Raw genomic sequence first — 22,340 nt, forward strand, 5'->3', positions numbered from 1 at the left:
GCCGCATCCAACCCTCGCACGTAACAAACACCAGACGTAACTGTCTAGGCCCGGCCGGTCCCCCCGGCACCCTACTAGCTCCCCCGGCTCCCTCCCCTCCCACCCCCAGCCTGCCAGCCCCTGGCTCCCTCCCGGCTCCCTCCCAGCCCCCTACCGCCCTCCCCGGCCGGCTCCCCGCTCCCTACCAGCCCCAGCCTGCCAGCCCCCGGCTCCTCCTGCCAGCCCCCGCCCCCCCTAGCTCCCTACCGCCCTCCCCTGCCGGCTCCCCGCTCCCTACCGCCCCCGACTCCCAGCCTGCCAGCCCCCCCCTGACTCCCTACCGCCCGGCTCCCCTCCGGCTCCCTACCGCCCCCGCCGGCCAGTGACGGCAGTGCCAGCCGGGCCGCAACGAGGGAGCCCCGCCCAGCTGCCCGGTCCATGAGGGTCGGCCCCGCCCCTGACTGCCGGCGCGCGGGACGGGGCTGACGCTGCTGACGCACACCCGGCGGCCCGCGGGCTTAACGGCTGCCGAGCCGGGAACGAGGCTGAGGGGAGGGCTCTAGTCCAGGCGGCGAGGAACTGCCCGCGCGCTCTCAGCTCTGCGCATGCGCCTGGTGCCAGACGCCCTCTCCCCTAGTCGCTAGGTCTCGTCACTTCCGGCTGCCGAGTTATGTTTCCGGGTTGGGGGCTTGACAGCTGGTTCCCGGTGTCGGGAGCGTCACCTTCGGCTCCGGAAGCAGCTGCCGCCGGTGGGAGGCGATGGGGGATGGGCAGAGGGGCCGGGGGCCGCGCGGTGAGTGAGACGCTGAGACACCCTCGGGGGGGGGAGGGGCTGGGCGCGGATATGCCCCAGATCCGGGGCGCGGGGGCCCCGCCTTGTGGCTCCGGCCTGCTCCGAGCGGGGCGGGGAGCGCGTCTGCTAGGCAGGGGCTGCCGCGGGGGAGGCTCCCGGGCTGGCACCGCTCCGGAGCCGGGCTCGTGGGAGCGGAACGAGCGGAGTCGCGGCGCCGTGTCCGTGGGCTCCGTTGCGTAGGAAGCGATAATCCCGGGGAGCCCAGGCCGGGGGTGGAGGGGACGAGGCGTTCTCGGGGCACCCGGAAAACGGCTCCGAGTGTCAGAGGTTCAGCTGGAGGGAGCCGCTCGGCTCAGCTTTGCGGTGCTCGCCCCCCACACCGCGTGAGAGGCGCGGTCGGGCCGGTCCCTGGCGCGCGGTGGAACTTCAGAAACTCGGAGCCCAAAGCTCGTTTCAGTTCTCGTTGGCATTGTCCTCAGGGAGGACGTTCTGGAGTAACTGCCCCTGTGTGAAAAGAACAGGAGAACTTGCGGCACCTTAGAGACTAACCAGTGTATTAGAGCATAAGCTTTCGTGGGCTACAGCCCACTTCTTCGGATGCATATGTCCCTGTGCGGACTCTTTGTGCTGGAATAAGTGATGTTCACTCTGTTTGGAAGTGGAGTAATTAATACAAAATAAGCAGGAGAGTTCTGAGTAACTAATTGTATCCATGTCACTACTTGGAATGCTAATTTCACAGTGGGATTACACTGCTGTTTTCAACACGCGAAGGAGTTCTAACAGCATAGAGGAGGGACATCCAGGTGAGTTGAGAACACAGACTTGTTTGAGGTTGCACATCAAGCTGGTAAATCAGTGGATTGTTGAACAAGGATTTGGTGGGTGATGGAGTGTGAAAAATATTCAGTATTTCTAGGAGCAGCATGTTAACACTTGAATGATGATAGCAGATGCAGCTCTGTCTACGACTTTCCTTAGAACACAAGACAAACAGATGAATTAGCAGAAGAATATGTGAGGAAGTTGACGTTGCAGGAGACAATAAAGAAGAATTGTTGAATATATTGTCAAATTTCTGTGGAATTGCTTAAAAATTAGGTGATGAAATGGGGAAAGATTTATTTCCAAACTGAGACACCAAAATTGAGAGTTTAGAAGAACTCGGTAATAATTCCCTGCAAAAATCAAAGGGAATAGTAAGAACTCAAAACAGCAAAAGGGGGAAGCAAGAGAGAAATTTACTCTGAGATGTGTCTATCATTGTCATGTCAATATGCTCCTACTAGGCTCCTTGATTAGTGTAGTTAATAACTGCAAATGAATTTTTATTCCTGTTAGCCCTAGAGAGCCAAAATAGTTCTGAGAAAACATTGAGAAATTACTAGTGTGAATGACCCAGCAAGAACCCAGCTTTATTCTCATGTCACATGTTTTGTTCACAGCATTAGCTATTAGAAAATCTAAGCAAAATGAGGAAATGCAATCTGGAGAATTGACAGAAAATTCCCCTAACCAAACTTCTTGCCTCTTATCCACAGCTTTGCTGAGGAAAATTGTGTACCAAGTAAATAAAATATCTTTCTGGGAAGAAATCTGCATAATTTGTCACTGGTGACAATTCTAAATCCACTTTTGACAATTAACAATAATGAATTTGAGTGTTTCCACTCAATTCAGTAGGTAATTTGTTTTTTAAATTTTTTAATTGTGCAGTCTAACAGATATGAACTTTATAATAAGGATAATAAAAATGTCTTTTAATGCTGTATTGGTTTCAGTCTATTGTCTGGTTTGGTGTTGAAACTTGATCTCTCTTTAATTCACAGGCACTGTTAGGCTATGAGCCCTTTGAAGAAACTGGAACAGGAGTAAAACTGGTTGAGTTAAAATTAAATCTTGACTTTTGGAACCTTTAAATAGAGCTTCAAACTTATTAACTGTGTAATTTGGGAACAGTCGTGTCTCAAAATACCTGGCTCTTTTGGTGCCATAGAACTGCAGCTGCAGTAAAATGTTTGCAAAACTGAAGAAGAAGATAGCAGAGGAAGCAGCAATTGCTCCTCGGCCAGGAGGGGCTGCCAGAATTCCCAGATCAGTCAGCAAAGAGTCAATCACGTCTGTGGGAGCAGATTCTGGAGATGATTTTGTAAGTATCATATTTTGCATTTTACTACAGCATTTCTAATGCACAAGGTTACAAAAAGCCATGCAAGAATCTTGACTGTGACTGAAAAACCAAGTGCATGGCAGAGAGAGATGTGTGATGTGCAAATGTATCTCTAATCAGAATAGTTTTTGGAAATTGAAGTAAGCATAGTCAGATGTTAGTGGATGAATAAATATTAAACATAATTATTTTTTCATGTTAAGAATATAAATTACATAATTATCCTCAGTGCAGAACATGGCAAATGAAGGTATAAAATATCAAACAATGTTACAGCAAAACTCAAGATACTGCAAGTAAATGTAATGCTGAAGATTGCAAGAAAGTAATCCAAGTCTTAGATTGTAGTGTTCTGATTCTATGTTAACCTCTTAAGTTCCTGGTGCAGTTACTGGTCAGGCATATTGTTTACATACCTACATAGGATGCTTATGTTGTTTCTGTAGCACTGGAAAAACTTGCAGATTGTTAATTGGAATGTCTAGATAAACTGTTTTTCATTTTAAACTATAGTATATGTAGATTATATATTAATAATTTTATGTGTGCATAGACTAAATAAAACCTGTTAGTGCTTTGGCTGAAAGTCATGCCTTCTGAAGGCTCTTATGTCACCCAAATCCTAGATTAGATTATACAGCAGCATCACTTTCAGACCCTGCAGTTGCTGTATGCTGTGTTGTTGTAGAACAGCAGATTTCCCCTGTGTCTTCATTCCATCATCTGTAAAATAGATTTTTCCAAGGAGGGGTGTTGTAAAATATTATTTCTGAATCTCAAACATAGATATTGGTGCTGAGCTAGACAGGAAATCTTGATCTCAAATAGTAAATGGGAAAATACTGTGGTTACTACACTCAGTTTTTCACTCCCCCACTCAGCTAATTTTCATATAGCCACAATGTTTCTCAATACTATATCAATTGCTATTGCATTGTTGGTGTAGAGAACAGAAAGAAGTACAATGGAGGGAGACATTAAAATATATGTGAGAAAAGGTGGGTGAAGTAGTGTCTCTTATTGGACCAACTTCTGGTGGCAAGGGAGACAAGCTTTCTAGCCACGCACAGCTTTTCTTCCAGTCTGGGGCAGGTCTACACTTAAAACACTGCATCGGCACAGCTGCCCCAGTGCTTAAGTGAAGATGCTTCTGTGCCGATGGGGGAGAGTCTCCTGTCGGCGTAGTTAATCCACCTTCCCGATAGGCTGTAGCTATATCCACTGGAGAAGCTCGCCCATCAATACAGTGCGTTAGGTCAGTATAACTATGTCGCTCAAGGGTGTAGATTTTTCACACCTCTGAGCGATGTAGTTATACCAATATAGGTCTGTAGTGTAGATCTGGCCTGGGAAAGATACTTGGAGCATCACCGCTAAATGCAAGGTGGAACAGATTGCTTAGCATAAGTAGTTAGCGTATATTCTAAGGGACCATTCAAGGCAGAGTGGACCATTAACATCTCTGCAGTCATAGGACAGAAAGAGGGGGTTAGTGGGTTACAGATTGTTGTAATAAGCCATAAATCAAGGTATTACCTCAGCCATCTCGTCTCTCTAATATTATGGGAATGACACAGCTACAACTACATTGCATACAATAAAATATGGGTAATAGTTCAGGATTTGTTGTTCATTTTTCAAGAATTCTGTGCTTTAGCAGTATGCACTTAATTGCTTTTAATTTTGTTTCCATAACGAGCAAAAAATAAGAGGACTGTGGAGAATAAAAACTAATTAAATTAATTTAATTGTCAGAAATTAACATTGTATCAGTGTTTGCAAACTGTTTTTCCCAGATGAAAGGCTTACAGTTTCCATTTTCCCGCTACTTACCTATTCATCCTCTCCCCTGCTTGGAATCCTTCCAACCTGTGTGGCTTAATTTATCTCTTTCCAGTCATCCTATTACATGGTCAGTCCAGTAATTTGAGCTACTTGTTTTCAGCAACTATTCGTTTTAGAAAATATTGTATTTTGTGTCACAGGCCCATGTTGCAGAGGTGACATTTATACCCTCTTTCTTTCTTTCTCCCAAGGACCAGATGCACTGACTTAGCCAGCAGAATATGCAAATCTGTTCTCCTTTCCATGGGAAATAGGAAACCATTCATTATTTCTAGCCCTTATAATGTTCGCCGTCATTAAAATTTGAGTGTGGCAGGATTGTTCTTTCTGGAGTTCAGAAACCACATAGTTACCTATCTCTCTCTAACCTGCCAAGGCCTCTGATGGAAGCAGCTCCAGAGAAGATCTCTCATCCCAGCTACTTAGAAGAAATGAACAAATACGAAAACTGGAGGCCAAACTGTCTGGTATGTTTCCTGGGGATGTAAATGATAGCTTACAACCTTTCAATGCTGGGAAATATTTTCCTTCACACTTATTTTTTTTATTTACAAAAGGAATTTTTTTTGCTGTCTAGCTAACTTTCTACTTAATCCATTTATAATAAGCCTGTTGGTCAGCATCTGAGAGCTGTACAATACAGTCGATACAAAATCCATACAGAGTGTTCAAATAAAGATTTATGACTTCCTGTCTTCCTGCTGTTCTCTTGGCACATCCGTGTGATCTTCCCGAATGTTCAGTATAGTTTTCTCTGTCCCCATGCTCCAACCAGAACACTTCTTTTTGGATGTGATGGCTTTGGAGCAGAGCCCGGAGCTGGAGTGCGGAGCAGCTCCAGAGCAGTGGAGCTGCAGGTTTTTGCCTGGAGCTGGAGTGGAGCCGGAGCACAGCTCCAAAGCCCTGGATGTCAACCCTCCAGGCCCCAGTTTGATTTCTTATTTACTATTGCAGTAGCATCCAGAGACCCTAGTTAGGGTCAGGGCTCCATGGTGTTCAGCACTGAACAGTACTTAAGATGACACAGTCTCTGCCCGGAAAGAGCTAATGGTCTAAAAAGACCTGCCTTCCAAAAAAGGGAAGGGTGGGGGCCTGGATCTTGATGCATCTTAAACTGGACAGAAATGGCCCTTGGAGACTGTCCCTGTAATGGGGGCCTCCCTGGCTGGCATACAGCTGGCAAAGGGGCCCTGTGCTGACTCTGCTCCTGGTCCTGGGTGTAGGGACTAGATTGGGGCATTGCTAGAGTGCACTATGTCCTCCGCTATCTTCTGCTTCCCGGGGCTCATAGGGCAGTCACGGGAAACAAATCATAACTTGGAGCAGCCTCAAGGTTGTTCTAACTTGAACTGGGGGCTGGGCAGGCCCCTGCTCAGCTCTCGAATATGGGAAGTGCAAAGGAGGCTTATGGTGCAACTGGAATTGTTAAGTGCTCACCTATTCCTAAGGGATAATCCCTAAGTATTGTTAGGGGCATTTGAGGTCTCAATGCTTAGCTGCCATAGAGACAGGAGTCTTACAAATACCTGAAACTTTGACCAGACTCCAAGATCTGTAAACAAATCCTCCTGTGGGCTTCTAAATACACTTGTTCAAGGTACTTTCTTCCTTTAATCTGGCCTGTTAGTCATATCTGCTCAAAAAATGGCAGAATTATACATTCACTGCCTCTTCTGCATCATTAAGACCTGGATTTTAAAGGTAAGAGTGTGATGCTGTTGGCTAAGCAAGGGAGCTGGCCAAAATATTGCACAGCTATTGTAAGGTGTAATATGGAACAAGGAAATCAACTGCTTTTGGATTTCTCCGACCCTCCTTCACTTTATCTCATTGGGGCGATTGTTCACAAGCAGAAGTCAAACCAAATCATCGTGCTTGTCACCACATTCTGCTGTAGCCAATGTTCCCGTTTTTGTGCCAGATTTAGTGCCTTTTCCCTGTTGTTAGTGTAATTAGGCCCTTCTGTTTGTACCGACCATTTACTCCATGGATGGTGTGTGGCAGAATTATTTGCTTGTGGTGTTCATTGTTAAGGTCAGCCTAGTTTTCCTTAACAGGAATGATTTTCTAGTTAAGAAAATCATTGTCACTTTCCACTCATATTTTTTTTTAATTTCTTTCCTTAATGTCTGTCCATTCCTCGTCTGTACTTCTCCCTCCTCACCCAAGATTATGCTGAACAGGTCCGAAACTTGCAGAAGATAAAAGAGAAGCTTGAAATTGCATTAGAAAAGCATCAGGATTGTACGTACTTCTATTTTCTTTCCTTTTTTTCTTTTTTAATTTAAAACTGTTCTGCCTTGAATGCAGACGGAGTGTAAAAAGCTGTATAGTTAAAAATGTGTTTCTCTTCATATTGAGTACATATTGGTTGTAAAAATAGCACACAACTTTCTGCTTGATTTACAGTGAACAAAGCAGCTGTGGTTTGTTTGCAGTTATTCTGACAGTTGCCAGCAAGCACTTTTGCTGAACTTATGACTGGCATTTTAAAAAAATCTACAGCATTATTGCAGTCCGGATGGGGCTCTGCTGAAATCTTTGTTGTTTGTGGTAGCACTCATAGTGCTAGGCATTGTGTGAACATAAAGGGAGGCCTGACCATCTTGACAGTGGTAGTTCTAAATTTTAGTGTGACCTACAATATTTACAGAAGTAAATACACAGTGTTGGCATTTGCATACCGTGACTTTTTAACTAGTGATTCTCTGACAGCTTCCATGAAGAAATTTCAGGAGCAGAATGAGGCTTACCAGGCCAACAGAGCAAAGATGGCTGAAGGAATGGCTTTGGCATTAGAAAAAAAGGACCAGGTAATAAACACAAGGTTGACACAATGAAACAGTTGACTGATAGTGGGAGGCTTCTGAGTACAATGATCTTGGCATGGTCAACATGTTGTAGTACTAGAGAATCACTGCTGAGATGCATCATTTGTTTGCCTTGATTTATTCTTATCTGGGTGGAGGGAAAGGAAGAGGGATAAGGTGCAAGGGTCAGTGTTGCTGACAGTTCATTCTGAGACAATGTGCATAGCTCGCTCTTTTTTCTTTAAAAGAGCTCATGAAAGTCTCTAATGTGAACTCAAATTCACATTTGCTGTCTAGGTACAACTCTGTTGTCACATAATTAAAATGTCTATAGATCAGTCGTTCTCAACCCGTGGGCTGCTTGCAGCCCAATCAGCACACAGCTGCAGCCTATGTGACATCCTCAGGGTCATGCAGGTAGCATAAATACTGTGTGAATGTGGCCCACATAACACAGAGGGAGCTGCATATGCAGCCCACAATGGTAAATACGTTGAGAACCACTGCTGTAGATGATGCATTTTTGTTTGCACAGGGCAGATATGCTGTCGTGTCATAAATGAACCTGTCATAGGCTTTACTGGTATATTAAAATCCTCTCTGGTTACTTTTGCTTTTACTCATTCAATTTGATAACAATTATCCTAATTTAATACCTTCAGTCACATTTATTGTTGCATTTCAAAGTTGGTGCTTAGATTTTTATTTGCCCTCTTTTTTTCTGTCCTTCTCTCCTCCCCTTTGCAGGAATGGAGGGAAAAGTTGGTTCATCTTGAAAAGGTAAGTCTCCTTTGATACCTCTCTGTTAAATGTAGGCCTATGCACATACTGGGACTTGGCAAAGAAAAGTTTATACAGAAAATGTAATTATCGAGAGTATCTGATTCCTTGTTCTCTGGCTGAGACCTGATATTCATGTTTCATTCTCCACTTCATCACCCCGGAAGTTAAACTGGAATTAGTTTTGGAGAGGGAAATAGCAAATCACAGACTTCAGACACAAGCAAGAGATGAGAGATTGGCACGCCAGCCAGCATAGATGTAAAAGCTCAACCTTTACCCAGATTGCTCGTGTCTCATTAGCGGAGTGTTGAGATAGCACTTACATTTCTTGCTTTATGCTTTCAAGTATTAGTAAATTAATCCCTTGCAATGCTGCTGAGGTATTATCATCCCTATTTTACAGAGGGGGCAGCTGAGGGACAGAGAGATGTGAGTGCTTAAGGTCTCGCAGCTATTCCTTTCAGAGCCAATGTGAGAGCTCTGTGGTCTGATCCTGAGGTTGGGAGTCAGGTACTCCAAAATCACACTGCATGCCAGGAAGTGATTTAATCTCTTATCCCTCTGTGGTTTGAGGGAGAACAGAGTGGTCCTGGGGTGAGGAAGATCTTTATGTGCGAGCTGATGATACATTTAAAAAAAAAAAAAAAAGTAAAATCTTATGTTTTCAGACTATAAACTGGTTGAGACAGTGACCATGTCTTCGTGCCTGTCTGTGAAGCATTTAGCGCTCTGTTGGCACTGTAAAAACAAAACCCTCACTAGCGTAGACTATGTAGTGGCACTTGCAAGCGCTCCCTCTTCCTTTGCTGTCTGCTGTTGATGCTCATTTCCTGCCATGAATATTATATGCATTTGCTATGGCAACTGCTGAACAGAGTGCTGCGGGATGAGCTTTATTACCGCTCCCCTTATTTTTCTGTGTAGCATTGACTTGGTGAGATTTGTTAAGAGCCTTTCTAGCCTTGTCACCAAAGTAGCTGGTGAGCACTGTAATAACTATAGACCAGAGCTTTATTCGCATAAGGGAATTGACATCTGGCTGGAGAAAAATCCTGTTGGCTCACAGCCACGGATGCCTGCAAATGAAATAAGTGTAATGGCAATACCTGTTTAGATCACCTACCCCACTGGGGATTTGACATGAAGCACTTCGCTCCCAGAGCGTATCTTGGTTCTAAAAAGAGGAGCAGTTTTTGCCAAGAGCTGTAGCTATGAGTGCAGCCAGGGCTGTATTGTAAAGTTGTGTCCAAAAACAGGCATATGTTGCTGACAACACAAGATTGAAGTCATCATAGCAGAAATTAGTTCCACTTCAGTAATTTTTTTATAAAGGATTTCATTCTTGGTGTAGTTGTTCCAGCTGTCCAACTAAGTCTCTGCTCCAGGCATCTTTTACCATAGAAGAATTAAACGGATGTTTAGATTTGCTGTCAAGTGTTTCAAGTATTAATTGCCTATCATGGCATGCTTGAATGGTGGGTGTAAAGACCTTCCTATATAATTTCTTCTTAAATAAAAGTTATTTTTGTCTTGTTCACAGCACAGTCCTGAAAGTTTCCAAAGTTCAATAATGCAAGCTGTGCTGCGTACTGAGACATGCATTCTGAAAATACATGTGTAAGAAGTCTGTTATTTATATAGCACCATAAGAGTGCATGGTGATTTGCAGTTATAAACATAAAACAAGATCCTGTTCCCAAGCAGCTTAATTTAATACATTGCTGACCTGAAATTGAATGGCAGACATTTTGGATTCCTTGTTTAATTTTGGTGCTTGTTTAACAGGAAAAAGAGATGCTTTCGGCTCAGTTACAAGAAATGAGGGAGCAGAGTTTGAATCTTTTCCAAAAGAGAGATGAAATTGATGAACTGGAGGGCTTTCAACAGCAGGAACTGGCCAAAGTCAAACACATGGTGAGATTATTTTGTAGTCTCTCTTCTTTTTGGTGCTCAAGTATATACTACTTGGTGGCTCGACATTAAGGCTTTGTCTGCACTACCCACCTTTTAGCGACACCACTGTGCTGCTACAGGTAGCAGCAGTGTAGCTGCTGTTTGTCAGCGGGAGAGAGCTCTCCCGCTGACCAAAAAAACTTCCACCCCCAACGAGCAGCAGCAGCTTTGTCAGCAGGAGAGCACTCATCAAGGTTAGTCATGTGCTCAAAAAGGTTAATCACGCAATCAATTGCACTGTTAAACAATAATAGTATGCCATTTATATAAATATTTTTGGATCTTTTCTGCATTTTCAAATATATTGATTTCAATTACAACACAGAATACAAAGTGTACAGTGCTCACTTTATTTTTGATTACAAATATTTGCACTGTAAAAAAACAAAAGAAATAGTATTTTTCAATTCACCTCATACAAGTACTGTAGTGCAATCTCTTTATCATGAAAGTGCAACTTAAAAATGTAGATGTTTTGTTACATAACTGCACTCAAAAACAAAACAATGTAAAACTTTAGAGCCTACAAGTCCAATCAGTCCTACTCCTTGTTCAGCCAATCGCTCAGACAAACAAGTTTGTTTACATTTGCAGAAGATAACGCTGCCTGCTTCTTGTTTATAATGTCACCTGAAAGTGAGAACAGGCGTTCGCATGGCACTGTTGTAGCTGACGTTGCAAGATATTTACATGCCAGATGCGCTAAAGATTCATATGTCCCTTCATGCTTCAGCCACCATTCCAGAGAACATGTGTCCATACTGATGACGAGTTCTGCTTGATAATGATGCAAAGCAGTGTGGACAGACACATGTTCATTTTCATTATCTGAGTCAGATGCCACCAGCAGAAGGTTGATTTTCTATTTTGGTGATTCGGGTTCTGTAGTTTCCACATCAGAGTGTTGCTCTTTTAAGACTTCTGAAAGCATGCTCCACACCTCGTCCCTCTCAAATTTTGGAAGGCACTTTGGATTCTTAAACCTTGGGTTGAGTGCTGTAGCTATCTTTAGAAATTTCACATTGGTACTTTCTTTGCATTTTGTCAAATTTGCAGTGAAAGTGTTCTTAAAACAAACAACATGTGCTGGGTCATCATCCGAGACTGCTATAACATGAAATATATGGCAGAATGCAGGTAAAACAGAACAGGGGACATACAATTCTCCCTCAAGGAGTTCAGTCACAAATTTAATTAACACATTATTTTTTTAACGAGCGTCTTCAGCATGGATGCATGTCCTCTGGAATGATAGCCGAAGCATGAAGAGGCATATGAATCTTTAGCGCATCTGGCACACAAATTTTTTGCGAACTGGGCTCCCACAGTGCCATGCGAATGCCTGTTCTCACTTTCAGGTGACATTGTAAACAAGAAGCGGGCAGCATTATCTCCTGTAAATGTATCTCCTGTAAATTGTTTATCTGAGCGATTGGCTGAACAAGAAGTAGGACTGAGTGGACTTGTAGGCTCTGAAGCTTTACATGGTTTTGTTTTTGAGTGCAGTTATGTAACACAACAAAATATCTACGTCTGTAAGTTGCACTTCCATGACAGAGAGAGCACTACTGTACTTGTATGAAGTGAATTGAAAAATAATATTTATTTTATCATTTTTACAGTGGAAATATTTGTAATGAAAAATATAAAGTGAGTACTGTACATTTTGTATTCTGTGTTGTAATTGAAATCGATATATTTGAAAATGTAGAAAAACATCCAAAATATTTAATGAATTTCAATTAGTATTCTGTTTAACAGTGCGATTAAAACTGCAATTAATCAACAGCCCTATTCAAAAATTTACAACTGAACATTAATTTACTACAGCTTTGAAACTTTACTATGCAGAAGAAAAATGCTGCTTTTAACCACCTTAATTTAAATGAAACAAGCACAGAAAGTTTTTGTTTTTTTTTTTTACCTTGCCAAATCTTTTTTAAACTTTCCCTTTATTTAGTTAGTATTTTACCTGTAACACAGTACTGTATTGTATCTACGTTTTGGTTTTGGTCTCTGCAGCTGCCTGACTGCATGTTACCAGCTCCAAATGAGGGTTGTGGTTGACTGGTCAGTTTGTAACTCTGAGGTTCACCTGTATATGTTAATTCACTGACAATTGGAGTCTTTACAGTATGTGTCTGCATGCAGTGTCATGTAAACTCCCAGTTGACACTGAATTTTCAGCCTTCTCTGTGTAAAATTTAATCTAATTTAGCTTATAACTTTGATAAAGGCAGCAAGACCCCTCCTTCAGAAGCCTTTATTAATTGAATCAGTTCATCTTTGTCAAAGATAATGTTCTAATGTTCAGCTTTTGAAAAAGGAAGAGTCTCTAAGCAGAGCAGAACAGGAGCTAGAGGCATGCAGTCGGGAACTAACCCATGCTAAAAAAGAGCTGCAGGTCACAAGCAACTTGTCATCGCTTCTGAGCAGTGAAGTGGAAGAGTTGCGGCAGCAGCACTCGGAGCTGGAAGCACAGAGGTGTGTATGTGGTGGGGTACAGGAGTCTGTCAGCAATATCTAGATATTCTGATGTATTTCCCACTTGGCTCTAGCTCCCCTTGAAGAGCCTGCATGTGCAGTAGGCTCGATGCTTAGTCAGTACTTGCATACTAGCATGTGACAGGGAGTACACTATTTATTTACTAAAATTACCCTTTTACAGTCCAATTGAAACTTTGGTTTGTTTGTATGCAACCCGGATCACTTAGCAGAGTTCTCTGTGCTCAGTCACTACCATTCTTCCGCCTGGTTATGAGTGCTGGAGTATGCAGTAACTAACTTGTAAGCTCCTGTGAATGATTAGTGCCAGGCCAAAATGGCTGTTCTTAAGATTAGAAAAAAATCATAGGTTTCGTAGTCTAGCCTCCTTCCCTTGGCAGATGCATTCTGCTTGCTGGCACATTGAGTTACTGTTTTTCTTTCTGTGAAGGGATGAACTAGTGGCAGCTGAGGCGAATGCAGAAAATAAGATCACTGCCCTGGAGCAGAGAGGACAAGAGCTACAAACCTTCATTCAGCATCTTTCGGCAGACTTGCAAAACGTAAGTTGAGATAATTGGAGTCTGATACCTTCCTTTCTGTCAGTTAATGCAACAGTTCAAACTGGACCTTCACTGAAATGTTTCCGTTTGCACTCGCTTTGTAAAAACTGAGTTTGGAATCAAAAACCATTTTCCTATATGCCGTAGGCTCGAGTTGCTGCCTCTGGTTGTGAGAAGAGATTGGAAACTTTACAGATGGAGCATGAATCTCTTAAACTGGAATATGAACAACACAAGCTAAAGGTGAAAGTGTGGGGACTTTTGGTCTGACCCAGTATGGCTGTTCTTATGTGTGTGATCTGAGGGTACTCAGAAGTTGGTTAGGTTTTAGTGTTCTCAAGCTCCTATACCTGAGATTGTTTGTATTTAATCAGTCTGAAAGGCATGAATGCAGTGCAACATGGCTTCTGAATTGTTTAAGCAGAGATTTTTATATTCACTTCCTCAGTTGAATTATGAACCAGGCATGTGACTTGCTACTGGCAGGTAAAAACACCCAAAGCTAGTAAATGTAATCTTGGAGCAAGACTTAATTTTTTGTAAGTACCTTTATAGCAAGTTTCAGCCCTATTTAGGACTATCACCAGGAGAGTTGTGAATGCCTGGACAGTGGGGTAAATGTGTGAGAATTGCCAGCCATGATACCCCAACTGGCAATCTTGTGAATAAATTCAAGAAGCTTGGATAATGGAGCTTTGCTATCTGTGGACAATATGTTAACAAATTGGGGAAGCACCGAGGGAAGGGAATCGTGTAATGAAATTAGGTATCAGAGAAGTCTCTGGCAATAGTCATACTAAATCCAAAGTATTAGTATCAAAGACATCCAGAAGTCATCACAAGAAAATCTAGCTTCTGTTGGGCATACAACTCATTAAGTTAATTATAGGTCCATACTGCATAATTTTTCCAGATGGGAGGGAATAAAATTGCAGACCTCTACTGGAAAGGCTGAATGGACCGAGCAAATAACATGGATTGGTAGAATTGCAATAGTTAAAATGACCTTTCTCTTCCAGATTACATTTTTATTTCAAACACTTCCTATAGAAATCCCAACTCAAGATATTAAAATACATTCTCTATTTTATGCTTTATTTGGGACAGTACGTTTTATATAGACCTAATAAATAAATAAATTTAATTAAAATACAAATTATGCAGGCCAGTATTGAATGAATGGGTGGATTCAGTGAAGCTTCAGAAATGGAAGCCACAACCCCGAGAAAGGGAATAATCTAACAATCTACCTCGCTTCAGTTGAGTTTGTATATATTTAATGTTGTATGGATCTGTCTGCATTGCAAAAAAAAAGACCCATGGCAGCAAGTCTTAGAGCCTGGGTTAACTCCCGTGGGCTCATGTTCTGGGGCTAACATTCCAGTGTAGATGTTTACGCTCAGGCTTGAGCCCAGGTTCTGAGACCTACCCCCTTGCTGGGTTTTAGAGCCAGAGTCTCAATGTCTACACTATTATTTGTAGCCCTGTAGCACGAGCCTCATGTGCTTAAGCTGGTTGACCTGGACTCTGAGACTCGCTGCAGTGGGTCTTCCCTTCCTTCCCCTCTCTCTTCCCCCCCCCCCCCCATCATAGACATACCCTAAGATAACATAGAGTGGCTTTCATTAAAGAGAATTTCTTTTTGATGTGTGTTTGAGGGGGTGGGTGGGTTCCCCCCAAGTGAAATCACTATGTACTAAGAGCTTGGCTATAAAGATGACACTGGCTTTTTGTTCCAACAGATGACTGTTGAAGTTGATGAGAAAAATAAACTCATTGAACATCTGCAGGAAAAAGTGTCTTCCCTAGAAAAGAGACTAGAAGGGAATTTTTCAGGGGATGAACATGTGTGGGAGCTACTCAAGGAGGTAACATTTTTAGACTGCTTTAAATCCCTTGAGAACTGTGTGGCTATTACTGTATCTGTCATGTAATGGAAGAAATATCTAATATCCTGCATATGCGTCTGTTCCTGCAGTGTGTATTTGCACTCTGCTCCTGCTGGGTGGAATCTTAGACCTGCTCAAGTGTGTTCATGATCATGTCTGTAGTGAGGGTAGCACACAGAGGTTGCAAGCCGTAATACCAGTAACCAAAGAGTTAACATTTAATGTATATTCCTCCTCTTCTGTGCTCTGGTTGCTAAATGGGCTTGCAAAGCACATGGGAAAGAACTCTGGGCACTCTTAAGCAAAGTCCAAACCATCCATTGTATCCACCAAGCTAAGACCCAAGCACTGATGAGAAATAGCTGTAAGTTGAGAGAGCACAGAGGGGAACTGCGCACGGCCAATGTCTCCCGTTACTTCCTGACCCTGTTCCGCAGCACTGATATACCATATTGTTTCTGAACAAAGGCAGGTTTCCCCAGCCTAGGACAGGGACACTTGCTTTTCCCTCGTAGCACTCGCCTGCAGTGCCCAGCACCCTAGCCTGGTACAGCTAGTAAATGAACCTGGCTTAAATAAATCCAAGTCCAGTTTGAAAGCTACTTGTAGAGGCAGCACAATGTCCTCTTAGAGAGTAAATGCTACAGCTAGTAAATATTTTACCCTTTGCATGTGTGTTCTGTAATGTCCCAGCAGAGTGGCTCTAAAGGGCAGTAGAGGAGGTATTTCTGTTGCAGCATTGTAGTTTCTCTGACTCCCTGAAGTTGGTCACAGATGCTGATTACATCCTTAGCTTGGACTTCAGTCAAGCATCTCCACCTCTCCCATTTTCAGTACAAATGCTGTGCAGTAGTGGTCAATAGCTTCACTCAGTGTCCGCTCCTAGGTGCAAAGGTGTGTTCCAAGTCCTAGTAACTGCTGTTTGGATTCTGGCCATCATGCCTTCACCTTAAAAGCAGTTTTCAGAGATTAAACTTCTGAGTCCCCCTGTATGATCTGTGATGATGTGTTAATCTTCAGAAAACTGCTCTGGAGCAGAAACTGGATGACACCAGACAGCAGCTATTGACAGCTAGAACCAATCATGCTGAGACTGTGAACCTACTGGAAACCCAGGTATTTCCTCCTCCTTCACCAGTGCACTCAGTGGGGTTGGCACTTTTGGCCATCTGGATGGATTAGGAGTGTTTTAGCATCCAAAGAATTTTATTTAAAACCCAATACCAATTGCCAACCTTTCAGTCTTTTTTTCAGAAGATTTGAGACTGAATATAACATTGAGCTTTGAAGGGAAATCTTATCTCACCAAATCCACTTAGCGGTGTGTCTGTTTTAACTAGAGATTTTGCGTGGCATATATAGCCCTGATTTCATACCAACCCTTCTGTCACAGGGTGACACTGGCCTTTTAGAGGGAAGAGGCCAGTGCACCTGTGACTGGCCAGTTGAACACCTCCACCCCACCCCCCAGTTTTGTTAAAAGATGGCACCTGGCCCTAGATCCTTCTAGGTCCCTGAAGGAAGATGGGAAGGGGCCTGTGAGAGCCTCCTTCCCACAGAGGAGAGAGCAGCCGAGAGTTGTCTGAGGGGAAGAGCTTCAGGAAACCAGAAGGAGAGCAGTAACGGTGAGCTGCAGGTGATGAGTTCTGAGGAAAACCGTTGAAGGACTGGCTGGAGCTGGGGAACCATGTCACAGTTCAGGAAGACTTGTACAGTGGTCCCTAGGAAGAGGCAAGAACCAGAGTGGTCCGCGTAAGCCTGGCCCAGAAGCAAGGGGCTAACTCTGGAGGGCGGCCCCAAGGAGCAGGCAAGGAAGCCCAGGGAGTGTAACGCTGCAGTGAGCACTGTGGTGGGCTGTGGAAAGTGCCCAGGAAAAAGGGGTTGGTCCTGGAGGGAGGTTCCCCTGAGCAGGGGTGGGGCTGACTCTGGGCTCCAGGAAGAGACTCGTGGGAGAAAAGTGCGTCTTGAAACTCTTGGAGACTGGGACCTTGGAATGGGGATAACAGAGTTCTGATGGAGTGGTTAATGGCAACCAGTGACCTTTCACTGGGATTGAAGAGCTCTTGTATTGTAACCAAGTTTTACTTTCGGGGTTGGGAGGAACTGTTTTTACTGCAAGGTACCTGTGGACTTGGCATTTTATATGAATAAGAGTTTGAATTTGTCATTGAGACAACGTTCCTTTGCATGGGTGAATAAAGGACAGACGGAGGCAGGTGCACTTGTCATGCCACAGCCAGCCGCTGGAGGGCGCTGGAGGCAGGGGCCATGGTATGACATATTCCCTTATCTAATTTATTTACATTTCAATTCCTATTTCTAGGTCACTAAACTGAACAGCAAAGTAACTGAAGCACAGGGATTGCTCTGTGAGAGAGACGAGTTTCTGAAGAATTTTAAAGAGAGCAACATGTGCCAGGTAGGCCCTTTCCTGAAAGGTGTCGTCTAAGGGTTTCTGTGTTTAGCCTCCTCTGCTACTTCCTTTCCTCCCCCATATTACTATTTTGTGTGCTGCTCTCCAGTAATATCGATCTTTATGGACAAGGGAGTAACTCACTCTCCTGTTTTTAGCTGAAAGAACTTGAACAAGCACTACAGCTCGCTAATGGGGCACTAGAGAGGAGCAAAGAAGAAATCGGTGAGAGGGATCTACAGATCCAAAAGCTGGTGAGAATCCTCTAATCACTCAGGCTACTCCTGCTAAAGCAGTCTCCACCATTTTCAGTTTCATTATTGATAAGGCTGCAGTTGTCAGAATTCTTCCTGCTAATACTGCAACAATGGCTCCAAGATGAGTAAATGTATTTCTATGTGAGGGTAGGCGCCAGATGGCCGCAGAAATAAAGCATAGCATTGCCATTCTTTGGTGATAAGAATGGGGATAAGCAGTATGAAGTTATGCCTTACTCTGGCTGCAAGCTCCACGTACTCTGCCCTCCAGTAACCATAGGGTTAATATAATGTTAACTTACAGTAATGTTTTTTCCTGAAGCAAACCGATCTAGAGGTTGAGAGCAGCAAATTACAACAGCATATCTCAACTGTAAAGCATCAGTGTGCAGAACGGATTAGCAGGCTGGAGGCTCAAATAGCTGCCCTTGAAACAGCTCGAGAGTTTGACAAAACAACTTCCCAACATAAGATAGTAAGTACAGAAACTGTTCTGTAGAGGGATATTGAGTCCCCAGATGCTGCCTCTGGCATCACCTGTAACCCTTCTGTGTATTGTCTGAAAATACTAAATTCATATGTAACTGCATGTTCAAAGCTGTTCATACTGTGGTGGTTTGAAGTTGAGGGTGAAGATCTTTCTCCAAGCAACAACGTTCAGAGGCACTGAATATGCATAAAGCAACATCTCTTTGGGGGTGGGGTTGTGGTTGTTTACTTGTACTGTAAATGTTAAAACACTGGTTCTTGGCACACAAGATATTTCCATTTTACAGAGCCAGTTGGAACAGGAAAATGAAGATTTGAATGAAAGCAGACAAGAATATGAAAGTTCTTTAAAGAAACAAGAGTCTGAACTGGAAAGACTAAAGGTATGGGCCTAACTGTGTGTTGATGACTATACTTAAGTAAAGAACGAAGTTTGAGAAACAGCTAATGGCAAACTGAACCCTCTTGTCCATACTTAAAGCTCATTAGGTTCAGATCATGGTTAATTGCTGCCAGACACTTTCCTCTTTGGAATTAAAATACCTACACAGAATACAAACCATTCAAGATTCATTACAAATGGCTGGTACTTTCTTGACACACAATGCTTAGGTCTTACTAAATACTGGCATAAACAGTACATTCCAGGACTTAAAGGGATCCTGTCAAGTAAGAATAGCTTTGAAATCCGCTGAGGAAGAAAAGCACTAATAAAAGCACAGAATATCATTAGCAATACATCATTTCATTCCTTTCACAGCTACTGCTATATAAATTAGAGGACTACTAAATAAAACACTGTTCAGTCATTTAAAGCCTAAACCTTCTCTCCTTTAAGATTATAATCTCATAGAAAGCTCTCAACATTCTAAATATCAGCCCTCGGATGTGTGATGTAGAATTTAAGACTTGGCCACTGGAGGGAGTCATTTCCTTGTTAGTGTCTTTTAAATTGGAAAAAGCAAAAGTGGAAGTAGCAAGTATGAAGCCTTTCATGTGGTGGTCAGGTTTGACATTGCGTACCAGAACTATGCACCTGTCAACAGTGCCAATGCAAAAATGGTGCCAGTATCAATCCTCTTGTCCACATATATTTTAAAAAGAATCCCAAACCACTACAGCCAATGCTTGGGGATCACTCACCCATCCCTGAAATGCAGCTATCTCTGGAGTGGGATGTGGCAACAATTCTTCAGCAGAAGAGCAGTGAAGACTGACTGACTACTTCAATAGAAACCAAAAAAGTGTTCGATTTTAGGTAAGCTGAATGCAATTGCCTGGGTTTGTGAAAAGTTCCAAGAAATGGGCTCTCTGCCAGTCTTAAGTTAGCATTGATTTAACAAGAAGTCTGATTTGAGGGACGAGATTATTGTGTCTGCTAATAACCTATAAATTCCATTTGTTAATGGATTTGGATCTTAGAGTTGAGAAACGACTGGCTTTTAGTCTTGTTCCTGTGAAAGCTTCATACTGAATTTTCTCCTCTTAAGTAATTATTGAATTATCACTGGCTTGCAGAAGGAATTAAGCAGCAGAGAAACAGTCAGTGTTGAAATTGCCAAAGCACTGGAAGAAACACGGAAACAAAGGGAGGAATTACAGCAGCAGGTACGTTTATTGCTTGAACCCTTGGATTGCCCTAATCCATACAGAGCAGGCTTGAACCTGATTCCGTAATTCCCAGTAACCAGGGGCCCAAATCAGGATTAGGCCCCAAACATCCAGGAAGAGTCTCTGCCCCCAAAAGTTTCCAGTCTAAGGCCTTCCTGTTAATGCTTACACAGGTGTGTAACTTTACCCATGTGAGATGTTCCACTGACATCAATAGAACTGTGCCTGTGCTCAAAGTTAGGTATGTGCCTAAGTGTTTGTTTGCAGGATCAGAGATTAAGGCAGGATGCAGCAGGTGGGTATAATAAACAGTTGAAGAGGAGAGGGAGGGCTAGGTGCCAGTGATAGGAACACATGGCTTGCAGGCTAGCTGAGAGCCCAGTGCTAAGGTTTTCCATCATTTTGACAATTTTCCATAAGCATCACACTACACTTCTTGCATTCTTTTTTCTACTGGATCACAGCCTTGTTTGTGCTGTTAGAAAGTGGTCCCAAATTAACCCCAGAAACGTTTGCTGTGTGCTGACAACTTGGCATTCAAGGACCCACTGTCAAATCCAAGTTATTTTGTCTAGAAAAGTGTTCCTGGACAACATAAACCAATGCTTGTTTGTTGCTGGGAACTGTGTGTGTTGTCAGCCAAGCAATAGTGCAGGTCTCACTGAATCCAGCCTTCAGTACCACCTCTTTAGGTTTTTTTGCTCTTGGGAGTGGGTTGCAGATCTGACTCTTGAGGAATCAGTTGGATGGTCTCCAGGGTCACATAGGATGCCTAGGTTCTGGGTGGAAGTGATGCTTTCTGTTGCGTTTTATATGCCTATGTCCTGGAATGCAAACAGACAGGATTTTGAATGGGTTTGTGTTGACATATGGGATTATAAACCAAGTGTGCGGACATAGAATATTACATTATATTTTCCTTTCCTGGATGGTGAGTATCTGCAGCTTAAATAGTGAGTGAAGAACAGCAGCGTATATTGCACATCCATAGCTGTTCTCTCCTAACGAAAAAGACTTGGTTTGCTGTAATCCAAAGTGAGCCCTGTTCTGTCATCTGAAAAAGTGATGGTCGGAAGACTTCAGCAGTCTCAGTGTGACTTCGATCAATTTTGGCCATTAGTTGTATTATTTTGCTAGGCATTGTAGTAATTAGCTGTGTAAAGGAATCTGTACTGCCAGACCTCTAGCCCGCATTCTGTGGGGCCTGGAACTAGTAGATGTGTCTTCAAATTGTATTTGGGGGCAAAGAGGCACTGGCAGCTACAGCCAACAGCAAACTCCTCTACTTATCCCAAGATACATCTCAAGCAGCCACTGAACGTCCTTCTCCTAGTGCTGAGGAGCGAGCCCAGGAACCTGACCCTTGTTCTAGGAAATCCGTGTAAACGCACAGTGGTGCTGATCAGTATTCATCATCCTGCTTCCTAGGTCCACCCACTGCAGAGCATTTTAAGCTGCAGTCCTGTATGGTTTTAAATTGGTAATTCTTTCATAGCTGCCATCTGCTGGCCATGACAGAAGTTTCAATTCCAGTGTAGAGTTCACCCAAAGCAGTATCTTTTTTTCATTGAAGTTCTCGTCCTGCTTTCAAACCCTTTCTCTCTTAATGAGGGACCAGCATTGGCTGAGGTAGTGATACTCTGTAACCCTTTGGCTAAGCCACAGAAAGATTTTAGCATATGTGGGTTCTACATATTAACTGTTCCTGTCTACCTTCTTTTGTCCGTCTTCAAGGTTACAGATCTGATCTTACTGATCAAGGAAAAGGACCAGTTGATCAATGAAAAAACTGATGTGATTCTAAAAAAAGAGGAGGAGCTAAACCAACTCAGTCAAGGTTAGACCAAAGGAGTCTCCTCATCCCAAACTGCTTCACTTTGGTAAAGTCTCTGTAGCTCAGGGATTGCTTGACTCTAGTTTCTAACAATGCTAGCATTTTTAATTGGAAAAGCTGCAGAGAAGAGCATCCAGAATGACTTGGAGTTCCAAATAGCTTCCATACGAGGAGAGATTAAAGAGACTGGGACTGTCTTAGTAAAGAGATGACTAGGGGTGGGGGATATGAGAGGTCTATAAAATCATGGCTGGTGTGGAGAAAGTGAGTAAGGACGTGTTATTTACCCCTTCTCAACACAAGAACTAGGAGTCACCTGGTTAAAGCTCTGAGGCAGCTTGCATTGATGTTCAGTCCACATTGTATTTGCTTTCTGCATCACTGGAGAGGGGAAATAGGCCTGACGCTCTCCCGCTTGCCTTCCGTGCAACTCACTCTGTTTACAGAAAATTAATAGAAGCTACATT

At 43.1% G+C, this 22,340-nt stretch overlaps 1 protein-coding gene across 5 annotated transcripts in view; it reads left to right on the plus strand.

Annotated features, from left to right (window-relative positions):
* The first annotated feature begins 674 nt into the window (after positions 1-674).
* GOLGA1 (golgin A1) overlaps positions 675-22,340 on the plus strand; it is a 28,666-nt gene continuing 7,000 nt past the window's right edge. Inside the window, exons 1-18 of one of the 5 annotated variants that reach the window (XM_029912736.1) lie at positions 1,340-1,578; positions 2,602-2,921; positions 5,164-5,254; positions 6,957-7,031; positions 7,503-7,600; positions 8,345-8,377; positions 10,166-10,294; positions 12,648-12,817; positions 13,269-13,380; positions 13,528-13,623; positions 15,123-15,248; positions 16,290-16,385; positions 17,593-17,688; positions 17,841-17,936; positions 18,262-18,414; positions 18,716-18,811; positions 19,947-20,036; positions 21,774-21,876. In XM_029912736.1, coding sequence (XP_029768596.1) covers positions 2,787-2,921; positions 5,164-5,254; positions 6,957-7,031; positions 7,503-7,600; positions 8,345-8,377; positions 10,166-10,294; positions 12,648-12,817; positions 13,269-13,380; positions 13,528-13,623; positions 15,123-15,248; positions 16,290-16,385; positions 17,593-17,688; positions 17,841-17,936; positions 18,262-18,414; positions 18,716-18,811; positions 19,947-20,036; positions 21,774-21,876 — 1,795 coding nt within the window. In that variant the 5' untranslated portion in view covers positions 1,340-1,578; positions 2,602-2,786. Of the gene's footprint in view, positions 773-1,339; positions 1,579-2,601; positions 2,922-5,163; positions 5,255-6,956; positions 7,032-7,502; positions 7,601-8,344; positions 8,378-10,165; positions 10,295-12,647; positions 12,818-13,268; positions 13,381-13,527; positions 13,624-15,122; positions 15,249-16,289; positions 16,386-17,592; positions 17,689-17,840; positions 17,937-18,261; positions 18,415-18,715; positions 18,812-19,946; positions 20,037-21,773; positions 21,877-22,340 lie in introns of those variants that run through there. The other 4 variants (XM_029912733.1, XM_029912734.1, XM_029912732.1 and 1 more) reach the window with 4 other exon arrangements.

Source organism: Terrapene carolina, unplaced genomic scaffold (genome assembly GCF_002925995.2).
Source record: "Terrapene carolina triunguis isolate 2854851 unplaced genomic scaffold, T_m_triunguis-2.0 Scaffold238, whole genome shotgun sequence".
Taxonomy (NCBI): Eukaryota; Metazoa; Chordata; order Testudines; family Emydidae; genus Terrapene; species Terrapene triunguis.